General features: G+C 48.8%; 1 protein-coding gene across 1 annotated transcript in view; it reads right to left on the bottom strand.

Moving 5' to 3' along the window:
- stat6 (signal transducer and activator of transcription 6, interleukin-4 induced) overlaps positions 1–14,987 on the bottom strand; it is a 97,785-nt gene that overhangs the window by 66,773 nt on the left and 16,025 nt on the right. The window contains exons 4-5 of the mRNA XM_089004943.1: positions 14,426–14,506; positions 5,785–5,965 (exon numbers count right to left, since the gene is read on the bottom strand). Coding sequence (XP_088861069.1) covers positions 5,785–5,965; positions 14,426–14,506 — 262 coding nt within the window. The remainder of the gene's footprint in view (positions 1–5,784; positions 5,966–14,425; positions 14,507–14,987) is intronic.

Genomic DNA, 14,987 nt, shown 5'->3' with positions numbered 1-14,987 from the left:
AGCCCCCACGCCACCCCCCCCCACCTCCCCCCGGATGTTGGCCAACGGACCGGTCTACACTGTGCGGGAGATACTGGACTCCAGGCGCATGGGCAGAGGAGTGCAGTACCTGGTCGACTGGGAGGGCTATGGACCGGAGGAACGACAGTGGGTCCCACGTGCCTGGATCCTCGACCCGTCTCTCATCCGGGCCCATCATGAATCACCTGGGTTCCCACAGCTGATTGTCATTCCCTTGATTGTGCTCCTCCAAGATTCCCTTCAGGTGGACGCCCGATGCTGAGGGGGCATTCAACCGCCTCCGTCTGGCCTTCACCAACCCCCCTGTTTTGCGTCATCCCGACCCGGATCTCCCGTTCACGGTCGAGGTTGACGCATCCGAGTCTGGAGTAGGGGCCGTCCTGTCCCAGCGCTCTCCCACGGACCAGAAGCTACGCCCATGCGCCTTCTTCTCCCGCCGGCTCAGCCCCGCCGAGGCCAACTACGACGTCGGAAACCGAGAACTTCTGGCGGTCGTCCTGGCCCTGCAGGAATGGAGACACTGGCTTCAGGGAGCGAAACACCCCTTCACCGTCTACACGGACCATAAGAACCTGGCGGCCATCCGGTCGGCCAAGAGACTTAACTCTAGACAGGCCCGATGGTCACTCTTCCTCACCCGTTTTAACTTTTCTCTCACATACTGCCCAGGGTCACAGAACACCAAGCCCGATGCCCTATCCCGCATCCATGAGCCGGCAGAAAGGGAGGAGACCACCACCAACATCCTGCCGGCCCAGCGCATCCTGGGTGCCCTCAGATGGGAGGTTGAGAGAAAGGTTCAGCAAGCCCAGGGGACGACCCCCATCCCCAGGGGCTGCCCTAAGGATCGCCTGTTCGTCCCCCCCCTCTTCGCACGGAGATGCTCGTTTGGGGGCACACCTCCAAGATAGCCTGTCACCCGGGGGTCAACAGGACGATCCAACTCATCGCCCAACGGTTCTGGTGGCCGGGGTTCAGGATGGACATCACCCTCTTCGTAAAGGCCTGCCCGACCTGCGCCCGTGGGAAAGCCTCCCACCAGCCCCCGGCAGGACTCCTCCAGCCGCTACCGGTGCCGTCCAGACCCTGGTCCCACATCTCCGTCGACTTCGTGACAGGCCTCCCCCCCCTCCCGTGGCAAGACGGTCGTCCTCACCGTAGTGGACCGATTCTCTAAGTCGGCCCACTTCGTCCCGTTAACCAGGTTGCCGTCCGCCATCGAGACGGCTCAACTCCTGGTTAACCACGTCGTCCGTCTCCACGGGATTCCGACGGACATCGTGTCGGACCGGGGACCGCAGTTCGTTTCCAAGGTATGGAAACGTTTCTGTCGGTCCCCAGGGGCGTCGGCGAGCCTGTCGTCTGGATACCATCCCGAGACCAACGGACAGACGGAGAGGAAGAACCAGGACCTGGAGGCGACCCTCCGGTGCGTGTGCCTTCACAACCCGGCGTCGTGGGCCCTGCATCTACCCTGGGTGGAGTACGCCCACAACTCCCTGGTCTCCGCAGCCACAGGTCGGTCCCCATTCATGTCCGCCTGTGGCTATCAGCCTCCCTTGTTTCCCACCCAGGAGGGCAAGGTGGAGGTCCCGTCTATTGAACATCACCTCAGACGGGCCCACCGAGTCTGGAAGGAGACCAGGGACGCCCTGACACGCACCGCATCCCGGAACCAGCGGGTGGCGGATCGTCATCGGAGACAGGCACCCAGCTACCAGGTCGGGCAGGAGGTGTGGCTGTCCACGAGGGACCTTCGGCTGGCAGGGTCTTCAGCCAAGCCGGGCCCACGCTTCACAGGTCCCTTCCCCATCGAGGCCATCCTCAGCCCGGTCTCGTTGAGGCTCCGGCTGCCACCCACCATGAGGATCCACCCCGTATTCCATGTTTCCCTTCTCAAGCCAGTGGAAACCAGGTCCTTAGCCCCCACGCCCACCCCCCCCACCTCCCCCCCGGATGTTGGCCAACGGACCGGTCTACACTGTGCGGGAGATACTGGACTCCAGGCGCATGGGCAGAGGAGTGCAGTACCTGGTCGACTGGGAGGGCTATGGACCGGAGGAACGACAGTGGGTCCCACGTGCCTGGATCCTCGACCCGTCTCTCATCCGGGCGTTCCATGCGGCTCACCCTTCCAAACCTGGTGGGCCGCCAAGAGGCGTCCGTTGAGGGGGGGGCACTGTCACATCTCGTCGCCGCCCGGGGCGCGCCCTGCCCCTCCTGTCACCTCCTCCGCTGCTCCATGGAGACGGCCCCTCCCATCATGAATCACCTGGGTTCCCACAGCTGATTGTCATTCCCTTGATTGTGCCTTCTGACTATATCTACCGATCGCGCCATACCGTCTCCGTCGGAGTATTCTGTAAGCCACCCTGTTACTTCCGTGCCGTCAGAGCAGCTGTCACTGATCTCTCTCACTCACCTCATCCTGCTGTCATTTTTTTCATGCCGCCTCAGTAAAGACTTTTGTTCACGAGTATCTGTCTCGCCGTGTATTTTGGATCCAACCTCCCCGCTTTCCTTTCGTCACTCGAGCCCTGCCCTCAAGCCTCGAGTGCCGTGACAACAAGTGTTTAATGCTGAAGAAACAGGTCACTCCATCCCATCAAGCCATCAACGACCATCACAAAGGTAAATAAAACTACTTTATTAAAGGACAACCGACGTCTCCGGACAAGTTGTGTCCATAATTTGTAAAATGGCTTCAAATGACTTCTGAGCGTATTTTAATAAGATTCCACCGCATATAGCTATATTTTACGTTTTAAGACTTGCGCTGAATATTCAGGAAGTCTTGACGAGTCCATACGTGACGTCAATAAAGGAACGCCCCTGACCGAAAAAAAATGCATTGTAGCGGTCCTTCCATCACGTCAATGTATTTTGCTGTACTTGTTTGGTCTGGGGTCCTCGTGTTGCACCCAAAAGTCGCCATAAGAGGGCATCCAAGCTCTATATGAGGAATTTATCAGCCTGTGGAAACGGAGGTGGCCAAAGGAGGTCGCCATTTTGTGCCTCTTTTTCGGTGAGACATTTTCCCTAAATGTTGCCTCATAATGGCACGGAATAAGGAGAGTCCAAACCGCAACCGGAACCCATCCAGCGCGGACCCCGACCCCACCAATATTGGGGCGACCGGGCCAAACGATGCAGCGAGCCGTGCAAGAAGTCGGGAAACGGCCCAGCCAGGGAGTGAACACGGCTTCCCACTTGCCTGGCGCCTCCACAACCAGCCACATCATTTATGTCCGCGACCGCACATCGAAAAGACGATTCATGGTGGACTCGGCTGCTGACATCGGCGTTCCGCCACCTTCCCCTGCGGAGCGCCGGAACCCCGACGCTGGAGTGTCCCTGCAAGCTGCCAACCGCACCACCATTAAGACGTATGGCCAACGGTTTCTCAACCTCGACTTGGGCCTACGTCGCTTCTTCCCTTTTATCTTCACCATTGCCGATGTTCCTCACCCCATCCTTGGCGCAAACTTCCTGCACAAGTTTGATCTGTCCGTCAACATCCGCAGGAAGAGGTTGACTGATGAGACGACCGGCCTGTCCGTGCACGGTAGGACGGGCAACCCTGCGCTTCTTCATCTATCGCATGTACCATCGCCTTCATCTTCTCCATTTCTCACGTTCCTTCGACGATTCCCCGACCTGACCAACCCCAGTCGGACGACCCTACCTGCTCCCGACGTTGTTCACCACATTGTGACCACTGGTCCCGCGAAGTTTCAACGTTTTCGCCGTCTTGCCCCGGCAAAACAACGGATTGCTGAAGCCGAATTCAACCACATGCTTCAGCTTGGTATTATCCGTCCATCGGACAGCAAATGGGCCTCCCCGCTGCACATGGTCCCCAAGGCGAAGGCAGGCGACTGGCGTCCCTGCGGTGACTTCCGAGCAATGAATTTCGTCACAGTTCCTGACCGCTGTCCTCTTCCACACATCCACGACTGTGTGTCATTCCTCCACGGACAAAACAGTGTTCTCCACCATCGATCTGGTGAGAGCCTACCACCAGATCCCTGTCGCGAAAGAGGATGTTTCGAAGACGGCCGTCACCACCCCATTTGGCTCGTTTGAGTTCCTCCGCATGCCATTTGGCCTCCGGAACGCCGCTCAGACTTTACAACGCTTCATCGACTCTGTCCTGCTCGGTCTTGACTTCTGCTGTGCCTACATCGATGACATCCTCATCGCCAGCAACTCCCAAGACGAGCACCTGCAGCACCTGGAAACGGTCTTCAAGCGTCTGGATGAGCACGGCCTGGTCGTCAACTCCGACAAGTGCGTTTTTGGCCAGCCCAAGGTCAAGTTCCTCGGCCACCAATCGATGGCAAAGGAGTACTTCCTCTACCCGGCAAGGTGCAGGCCATCCGTGACTTTCCCACACCCGAAACGGTAACCCGATTACAACTCTTCCTCGGGATGGTAAACTTCAACCGACGCTTCATCCCGAACTGTCCCGAGGTTGCCCTGCCACTAAACTCGCTGACTGGCAACAGGAAGAAGCACGTTCCCGTCAACCTCGCCTCCGAGCAATTAAAGGCTTTTCAACGGCAGAAGGATCTCGTTGCCGACGCAATACTCCGAGCTCACCCAAGCCTTGATGGTCAGTTGTCTCTCAAGGTTGACGCCTCCACGGTTGCAATCGGTGCGGTTCTCCACGACGGCCTCAATGGTGACTCTCGACCAATCGCCTTCTTCTCCAAGGCCCTCCAGCCGGCCGAACGCCGATACTCCACCTTTGGCCGGGAACTTCTTGGTGTCTACCTCATCTATACCGACCACAAGCCACTCCTCTCCGCCATCCCCTCGGCATCGACGAAGTACCTGGAGCGAGAAGTTCGGCACTTGGACTACCTCTCTCAATTTGACCTTGAGTTTTGCCACGTCCAGGGGGCTCAGAACGAGGTCGCAGATGCCCTTTCTCGAGTTGAGATCAACGCGATCCAGTTTCCCGACGGTCTTGACTACGATGAGATGGCAGCAGCCCAGGTACGAGAAGGTCTGGCCAACCATGCCAACGACTCCAACATCATCGCGGTCCCTCTCAATAACTCTGGCTGCACAATCCTGTGCGTCCAGTCCGACGGCGTCCAGCGACCACTGGTTCCCGACTCCTTCCGGCGAAAGGTGTTCGACTCTCTGCACAGTCTCTCTCATCCTGGAATTCGTGGCACGACCAAGATGCTGGCGAAAAGGTTTTCCTGGAGGGGGCTGCAAAGAGACGTGCGAGACTGGGTGCACGGCTGTCTACGATGCCAACGCTCAAAGGTCCAGCGCCATACGAAGTGAACCGTGGGAATTTTTGACACGCCGGACGCCCGGTTCAGTCACGTCCACATAGATCTTGTCGGACCCCTTCCCCCCTCCCGGGGCTTTCGGTACTTGTTGACTTGCGTTGACCGCTTCACCCGGTGGTGTGAAGTCCTTCCCTTGTCCGACTGCGGGTCCGAAGCTGTTGTCGGTGCCTTCCTCCAACATTGGGTCGCCCGCTTTGGGTCACCGATGACCATCACCACCGATCGTGGAGCCCAGTTCGAGTCTGCACTATTTGGCAAGCTGTGCAATTTTCTGGGTTGTGAACGAAACCGGACGACTGCCTACCACCCAGCTGCGAACGGCATGGTGGAACGCCTCCATCGCCAACTGAAGGCCTCCCTAATGTCTGCCGCCAATGCCGAACACTGATTAGCAACAGGCCGGGCAATTAGCAAAAGCCCAAACATACACATACACAATTTTATTTTGTATTACCTTGCAATGACTCATAATTCTGCCTTTCCCAATTGAGCTCTTCCTGCACCTGGTGTATATTCTGTCGCAAGTCCTGGACCTCCAGCACTTTGAGAACCAGGTGGTCCACGTCGTTGCTGGGAAATGCAGATTCCCTGCTGACGTGTGGTTGATGCTGTGGAGGATTGTTTACCTGTGGCACCTGCACATACAACACACAACCATCAGAATCAGAATCATCTGGTAGAACACGCTGCATCATCATAAGAAAAATGGAGGCACTACAGTTTTATTTGGGTTACTGTTTAGAGAGTTAATGGCGACGGGGGAAAAAGCTGTTGAAATGTCTGCTGGAGTTGGATCGGTAGCGCCTGCCTGAGGGGAGTCGCTGGAAAAGGTGGTGGGCAGTGTGTGGAGGGTCCAGTGGGATTTTCCGCACTCATCTTGATTCTTGCAGTGGCTACGTACTCTATTTTTCATCAGAATCAGAATCATCACACAATCAGCACACAATGAATTTGTCTCCGGTAGAACACGCTTAGCGCAAGTTGACTGGAGAAAAGCGCAGTAAGGGAGTTGCCATATTTGTTTTCTCATTTCATCACGCAATATTTTACTCCCGAGCTATCCCGATTGTCAACGGAAGCAACGGACATGGCCCAAAATACACCAAAGCATGCCGACTCAAGCATTCGGATCATCCTATCACCCTTCAAAACAAATGTTTTAGCAGTTGGATACGGAAATAAAAGAACTTTTATATGAAAGAAGAAAATGTCACCTTGGCGGGAAAAAATAGCGGAATTCTGCTAAATCTGGGATCCCGGACAAGTAATAAACAGTATATATTTGAATGTTTTGATCATTGATTGGTCCCAAAAGTTCAAATCAGTGATTGTTCTAACCATCGTACGCTGTTGCAAGCTGTCAATGCACCTCACTAGACTCACTCTACAGATATGTATCTACAGATACGTTTCTCCCTCGCATCAGGTCAAAAGCCGAGGTGTCATCCTTGACAGCACACTATCTTTCCACTCCCATATACATAAATTAACCCAATCTGCGTACTTCCACCTACGCAATATCAATCGTCTTCACCCTTCTCTTACCCCTCACACCATTGCTATCCTCGTTCATAGTCTTGTCACCTCCCGGATTGACTATTGCAATTCACTCTTTGGTGTCCCTCAGAAACTTCTCCACAAACTTCAACTCGTCCAGAATTCTTCAGCCCGGATCATCACCAGAACCTCATCTTTTCACCACATCACCCCTGTCCTCCAAGAGCTCCACTGGCTCCCGGTCGAATATAGAATCAACTTTAAAACTCTTCTTTATACATTTAAAGCTATCCATAACCTTGCCCCCCCATACCTATCTGACTTTCTTCAAATTTCTATTCCCTCTCGTTCCTTCAGATCCTCTTCCTCCCTCCACCTCTGGGTGCCCCTCCTGCCCATCTCAGCACGATGGGGGACAGAGCTTTCAGCTGCTCTGCCCCCAAACTCTGGAACTCACTTCCTGCCAACATTCGTAGCACTAGTATCATCAGAAGAAAAATGGAGGCACTATCAGTTGTATTTGGGTTACTGTTTAGAGAGTTAATGGTGATGGGGGAAGAAGCTGTTTAAATGTCTGCTGGATTTGGTGCGCATAGATCGGTAGCGCCTGCCTGAGGGGAGTCGCTGGAAAAAATGGTGGGCAGGGTGCAGAGGGTCCAGTAGGATTTTCCGCGCCCTCGTTTGGATTCTTGCAGTGTGCAAGTCCTCGAGAGTGGCTCAGACGGTGCCAATGACTTTTTCCGCCGTCCTAACTGTCCGCTGAAGTCGGATTTTGTCAATTTTTGTGGTGGCCCGAACCAAACGGTGATGGAATAAGACAGGATGGATTCGATGACTGATGTGCAGAACTGTTTTAGGATTGGGTAGGAGCTGGAAAAGGTGGTGGGTAGGGTGTGGAGGGTCTATTAGGATTTTCTGTGCCTTTGTCTTGGTTCTTGCAGTGCGCATGTCCTTGAGAGTGGCTAAGACGGTGTCAATGATTTTTTCCGCCGTCCTAACTGTCCGTTGAAGACGGATTTTGTCCATTTTTGTGGGGGCCCCGAACCAAACGTTGATGGAAGAACACAGGATGGGTTCGATGACAGCCGTGTAGAAATGTCATAGCACCTCCTGTGGCAGGCCATGCTTCTTTATCATCACAATTCTGACTTTATTCTCACAATCCTGATTTAAACTCAAATATTCTGACTTGAAAGTGAGGATTTTCACTTAAACGTCAGAAACAGGGAGAATTTAAGTTTGACGAAAAAGGTTTCTTCACCCATCATCTGTACTTCTTTGAAGGTGTTGGACGTTTTGCTCCTCATCCAAAAAGCTTTGTCAGCAAATTCAAGTTGTGCCGGTAGGATTTAAGATGACACACATTCCACTTTTTGTGTGCAGCCGGACAGAAAGACTCAAGAGGCGAATTAAAACCCACACTCGCGCTCTGAGACTGGTTGAGATTTTTACTTGCGCATACTGAAAAAACGGGAGCATCCCAGTGTAATGGTTAGAACCTGAAGATTGCCAATTTTGGGGTTTTAAAAGGGTAATTGATAGTATGTAAACATGGTCAGTTTACTGCATCTTAAGTGTACAAGTCAGGGATCCCAGCCAAGGGAAATTAAAATAGAGGTAACATCCGACTTCCGACCAGCTCGACTTCCGACCACCCATACTTACGACCACAACCTCCAGACCCTATTTTTAAAATTTTAATTCGGCTTTTAAGTCGGATGTTACCTGTAGAGGAAAATGAAAGAGATCAGCCCGGAGTCAAGGGGGCAGTCAATTTATGAATGCAAGATTGCAGATGAAATATCTGCTACATAATGAAACAAATACATTTTATTATGTTTATAGAGGTTTTTTTTTCAACAACTTTGGTCACCTCCCCATCATGTGTTATTCAAGTGAGTTAGTTTAGTATTATAAATCATCATTCAAATCATGCTATACTCAGTGTCTGAAATAACATCTGCCCGTCTGCAGTGTTTCTGTCGGGCGTACAATTTACAAAATTTCACCACCCGGGTGGCCGACAACGTCTTAAAAAAAATCAAATCAAACGTTTGCTTTGAACGAAGATTTCAAAATCAGAATAAATGATTCTGATTTCGAAATCTTCATTCGGTTTGGAAATTTCTGAATTTCGGTTTGTTTGGCAATTTGCATACTCGGCACGGCAGCCAATCAGAAGCCTGCTTTGTGCTTCCGTCTTTTCCGAGTGTTATTTGCATATCATTTTCCAAAATGGATGCACAGAACCTCAGCCCCAGAAGAAAGATTCAAAAGAAGCTAACAAAATTTAGGACGCTACAAAACGTAAACGTACATTATCCTGTGACTGTAAAGTGTACTTGTTGTACTAAGTTCATCCTGTCTACTTGATATCTAATATTAAGCAGATTCTTTACTTACAGACAGTGTAGGTGTTCAATTAGCTGACATGTTTCGGCGACTACTTCCGCCTTCGTCAGAGTGTAAAGTGTACTTGTGAGTTTTGAAAGGTGCTTAGAAATTGAACATACATTAAAAGTATCGTGGATAGAGGAGTTCACGTGGCTTTGTTTATACCAGACGACGCAATGTGTGCAAAATGGCCAACAGTGTATGCACAAACGACCAACTGGAGCAAAATCATCAGCAAGGGATATTTACGATAAATTAAGCAAGGGAGCATTTGTAGTAGGTACATCCTCAATAAAAACAATCCTTAATACTTTGCAACAGTGTTTTTTTGGGCGATTAGTCGTCTTATTGTGTTTCAAGTTGTGAAAAATGGGGCACTTTATGGCCGGGCAGGCAACTTTTTAGAGTTGTCTGCCCTGGTGTCTGCTAACTTTTTGTCATGAGTTTCAGACACTGATATAACAAGCTTAACAGTGACAAAACCGAACTTCTCCTTGTCGGTACCAAATCCACCCTCCGCAAAACTAACAGTTTCTCTCTCACCATTGACAGTTCAACCGTGCCCCCCTCCCCTCAGGTCAAGAGCCTGGGTGTCATCCTCGATAGATCACTATCTTTTCAGTCCCATATAAATAACATAACTCGGTCTGCTTATTTCCACCTCCGTAATATTAACCGTCTCCGTCCCTCGCTCACCCCTCACACCACTGCTATCCTTATCCACAGTCTCGTCACCTCCCGCATCGATTATTGCAACGCACTTCTCTTCGGTATCAATCAGAAATTTCTCCATAAACTCCAACTCGTCCAAAATTCTTCAGCCCGGATCATCACTAGAACCCCCTCCTTTCACCACATCACCCCTGTCCTCCACCAACTCCACTGGCTACCTGTTAAACATCGTATCGAATTCAAAATACTTCTGTTTACATTCAAAGCCATCCATAACCTTGCCCCTCCCTATCTTTCTGACCTGCTTCAAATCTCTGTTCCCTCTCGGTCCCTCAGATATTCATCCTCCCTTCACCTCTATGTGCCCTCTGCCCGTCTCACCACGATGGGATGCAGAGCTTTCAGCCGCTCTGCTCCCAAACTCTGGAATTCTCTTCCACCCAACATCCGCAATATTGACTCCCTCCCTATTTTCAAGGCTCACCTTAAAACCCACTTGTTTAAAATTGCTTTCAATGTATAGTTCTATCTGCTATTTTATTATGTATCATTTTACTTATGGTTTTATTGTTATGTGCTTTGTTTTATTGTTTTTATTGTAAAGTGTCCTTGGGTGTTTTGAAAGGCGCTTGAAATAAAATGTATTATTATTATTATTATTATTATTATTATTATTCGTCTGTGTAAGCTCTCAGTCGTACAGGAGTGGTCCATCGATGAGAAGGTTTCTTCAGCCGTCATCTGTACAAAAGTGAAGGTTTCGGACGTTTCGCCTCCTATCCAAGAGGCTTCGTCAGCGAACTAAAGTCTGACTGGTCGTATCGGCCCCATTTATATATCCCTAATGTCCAGACCTGGTGGCGCCGGACACAGCTATGATAGGTCCCTACTCTCAGGTTGGGGGGGGCGCAGGACCCCTCCCTGTGGCCCCACTGATTGTTCCTACATTCCTGACTAACGACTGGCCTATTACCCCCACTCCCCCCGGTATCACCTCATCAGCATAACGACCCTCATCAGCATTGCGAAAGTTGCCTAACCTGTTTTGCCTGAGCATTATTATTATATTATTATTATATTATATTATTATATTATTATTATAATATATTATTATTATTATTATATACTACACGTCAACAGTAATAAACATGCCCTATCATCATTTCCTTCATTAGAATAACTTATGAATTGGAATGACTCTGCAGGTAGCTTGTCATTCTGCTTTCTCAATCTTTTTTTCTCTGCACGTTTGCTTCCCTCACAATGCTGTTTGAGTGACAGCCAACCTTTGCCACCATAGTTGATCACTTTTCCATGCCAAAGACTGCAAAAGGTTTTTTTTACGTTTGAATATGAAATGTGAAAGCGGGCATCCGTCGACTTGTTTTTTCTAACCATGCCCAATTTCACCAATTCTTTTTCCCTCCATCCAGAGACGTCAGCGTTCCACCACGACTCTTGTGTAGGATATCTACCTCTCTTCCACGACATCTTTACAATGTGAAAAGTCGTGTGCAATCACACAACACATGCACGTAAGCTTGACATCAAAACAAAATCTATATACAGGTAACATCCGATTTACGATGGTTCGACTTACGACCACCCATACTTACGAACACGAGACCCATTTTGTTTTCTATGGCTCGGACCGCGACGATGGCAGTCCGACAACACTGTTGAGATCTGCAGCGTGTTTGCGATGCATTTGTTAGAATAAAGACTCGAGATGGTCCTGATTGTTTAGATTGAACAAGTAGGATGTTTATTTGCGGGAGCACAGAGAGCCACCACTTCTCTCAGCATTACATAAGAACAATTTTTTTTTTAATCGCTGTCAAAGGATCCATATGTAGCGTTGTGGCTGCGTTGCCAGATCCGCTAAACATTCAGCATGCCTCATTTATCTTAACAGAATATGACAGCATTGCACAAAATGAGGATACAAAATAAATTTCTTCACGAACGCGTACGACAATTTTGGCCAGCCAGTCAACGGTGATGGCACCGGCAGGGGGGGGGGGGGGTGTCGCGCTTGGGTCGAGGGTCTCCCGACGGCGGCCAGGACAAAAGACGAGGCGGGTCGGCCGCCTCTTTGAGACTTTTTTTTTCTTCGCCGTCCGTCTGAGTCCGAGTGTGTGTGTTGGGTGACCTCTTCTGGCTTCTCCGTTAGCAGGGAGAGCGATGTTTCAACAGTGCGCATGCGTGGGAAGCCTTGCGTATTTGAGTCAGCAGAACGACACAGTAATGAAAATAAATAATAAATAAAAATACGAAATATAAAATGATAAAAATGACACTAAATGTTATAACATTTATAATTGAGCTGTAAGCAGTTTGGTATATCATAGTATTCAATAGAAACATTCTTTACAAACAACAGATTGACATCGTATCCTATCCTGTCATATAAACCTCGTGTTGGCCATTTTGAATGCTTTTCGACTTCCGACCGTTTGACTTCCGGCCGTTTTGTCGGAACAGAACCCGGTCGTAAGTCGGATGTTACCTGTATATCTAACCTACACTGTTGATACTATTAACACATTAAACATATAAGTACCAAAAATGTGACGATGTTTAGCGCAAGTTGACTGGAGAAAAGCGCAGTAAGGGAGTTGCCATATTTGTTTTCTCATTTCATCACGCAATATTTTACTCCCGAGCTATCCCGATTGTCAACGGAAGCAACGGACATGGCCCAAAATACAACAAAGCATGCCGACTCAAGCATTCGGATCATCCTATCACCCTTCAAAACAAATGTTTTAGCAGTTGGATACGGAAATAAAAGAACTTTTATAGGAAAGAAGAAAATGTCACCTTGGCGGGAAAAAATAGCGGAATTCTGCTAAATCTGGGATCCCGGACAAGTAATAAACAGTATATATTTGAATGTTTTGATCATTGATTGGTCCCAAAAGTTCAAATCAGTGATTGTTCTAACCATCGTACGCTGTTGCAAGCTGTCAATGCACCTCACTAGACTCACTCTACAGATATGTATCTACAGATACGTTTCTCCCTTGCATCAGGTCAAAAGCCGAGGTGTCATCCTTGACAGCACACTATCTTTCCACTCCCATATACATAAATTAGCCCAATCTGCGTACTTCCACCTACGCAATATCAATCGTCTTCACCCTTCTCTTACCCCTCACACCATTGCTATCCTTGTTCATAGTCTTGTCACCTCCCGGATTGACTATTGCAATTCACTTCTCTTTGGTGTCCCTCAGAAACTTCTCCACAAACTTCAACTCGTCCAGAATTCTTCAGCCCGGATCATCACCAGAACCTCATCTTTTCACCACATCACCCCTGTCCTCCAAGAGCTCCACTGGCTCCCGGTCGAATATAGAATCAACTTTAAAACTCTTCTTTATACATTTAAAGCTATCCATAACCTTGACCCCCCATACCTATCTGACTTTCTTCAAATTTCTATTCCCTCTCGTTCCTTCAGATCCTCTTCCTCCCTCCACCTCTGGGTGCCCCTCCTGCCCATCTCAGCACGATGGGGGACAGAGCTTTCAGCTGCTCTGCCCCCAAACTCTGGAACTCACTTCCTGCCAACATTCGTAACATCGATTCTCTTCAAAGTTCAAATCCCATCTCAAAAGCAACCTATTTAAAATTGCATTTTCTATGTCGCTCTTTCTCTTGTTTCTATTTATAATTGTATTTCTGATTCTATTTTATTTATTATTGTCATGATCTGGTTGGCGACCAACGGGTGGTGCTGTCGGCTCCGCCTGCACCTGCACAGGTGCTGGTCGTCCCGATCAGTGGCGGACTCCCACGTTCGGATTGGCGACCAACGGGTAGCGACTTCAGCCCTGCCTGCAGCCTCGCAGGTGCTGGTCGTTTTAATCAGTGACACTTCAAAGGACTCCCGGCACGACCATCCGGTGTCGGTTCATTGTTTGTTGCATGCTTTGTCTGCAATCGCATGCATTGTATGCTGTGCATGTGTTTGTTTAACCTTGGCGGACTTTTCTTTTGATACTTTGTATTTTTTTCTGTTCAGATGATTTTGATGTTTTACATTTTGTTCCTGCTGACCTTTATTTTAATACGATTTGTCAAACAACCTCCTGCTCCCTCCTGCCTGCTCTTTGGGATCCGCACCCGCCATCACCACCTCGCAAAACGTGACAATTACAGTGCCTATGCTTGGGTGTGACTGTAGTGTCCTTGAGAGCTTTAAAAGGCGCTTAAAATGAAATGTATTATTATTATTATTGTTATTATTATTATTATTTATATGCTAGTAGGCAGAATATGAATTGGATTTACCTTTCTTAGTCCGGCAGTGGAGGAATTGACATTTCACAGCAGCAAAGTGATGAAAGAAAGAGGAAAGGAAAGAAAGTAATGGACAACAAAATACGGGAGCTGCTGGAAAGGCAGACATCTTGAAGTCAAAAGAAAAAAAAAAGAAAAATAATAACAGAACAACAAACAAAAATACCAGAATTTTGGCATGTTCCGGAATAAAGTAAGAGAATAATAGTAAGAAAAGTTCTTACAGTGCTCAGCAGGACCCTTTCTTTGCGGAGCGTGTCCCTCACCAAGACGGCAAACTGCAATGGCTGTTGATGAAACATGCGCTGGAAGACATCAGCCATTGCAGTTACGACAACATTTCGGCATTCTGTTAGGGCAATTCGCTGTATGAACGCATTTTGAACATATTTTCTATTTCCTGACACATTGTTTTATTTTCTCGGACTTCCTGTCATCATGTCACATTCTGTCTGTCTTTACATCGTTTTATTTTCTCTGATTTCCTGTCATGGCGTCACATCCTGTTCGTTATAAAAGCTTTCCCAACCAGACCCTCCCTCTCGCGGTAGGCAGTTCCATTTTGTGCCGTCCCAAAGTTTAAAGAACTGTTTTGTTTTTACTTTTGATTCCTGCTTCATTAATAATGACCCTAACACATTCATCTTCAAAGTATGCTTTAAAGATAACATTTGGAGAGTAATATACAGTGATACCTCAGCTTACGAACTTAATTGGTTCCCAGAAAGTGTGTATAAGGGGAAAAGTTTGTCTTCCAAACATGTATTCCCCATAAGAAGCCATTAA

Source organism: Hippocampus bargibanti, linkage group LG01, assembly GCF_051943395.1.
Source record: "Hippocampus bargibanti isolate YZ-2025 linkage group LG01, ASM5194339v1, whole genome shotgun sequence".
Lineage (NCBI taxonomy): Eukaryota > Metazoa > Chordata > Actinopteri > Syngnathiformes > Syngnathidae > Hippocampus > Hippocampus bargibanti.
This window is presented reverse-complemented; position numbering and strand designations above follow the sequence as displayed.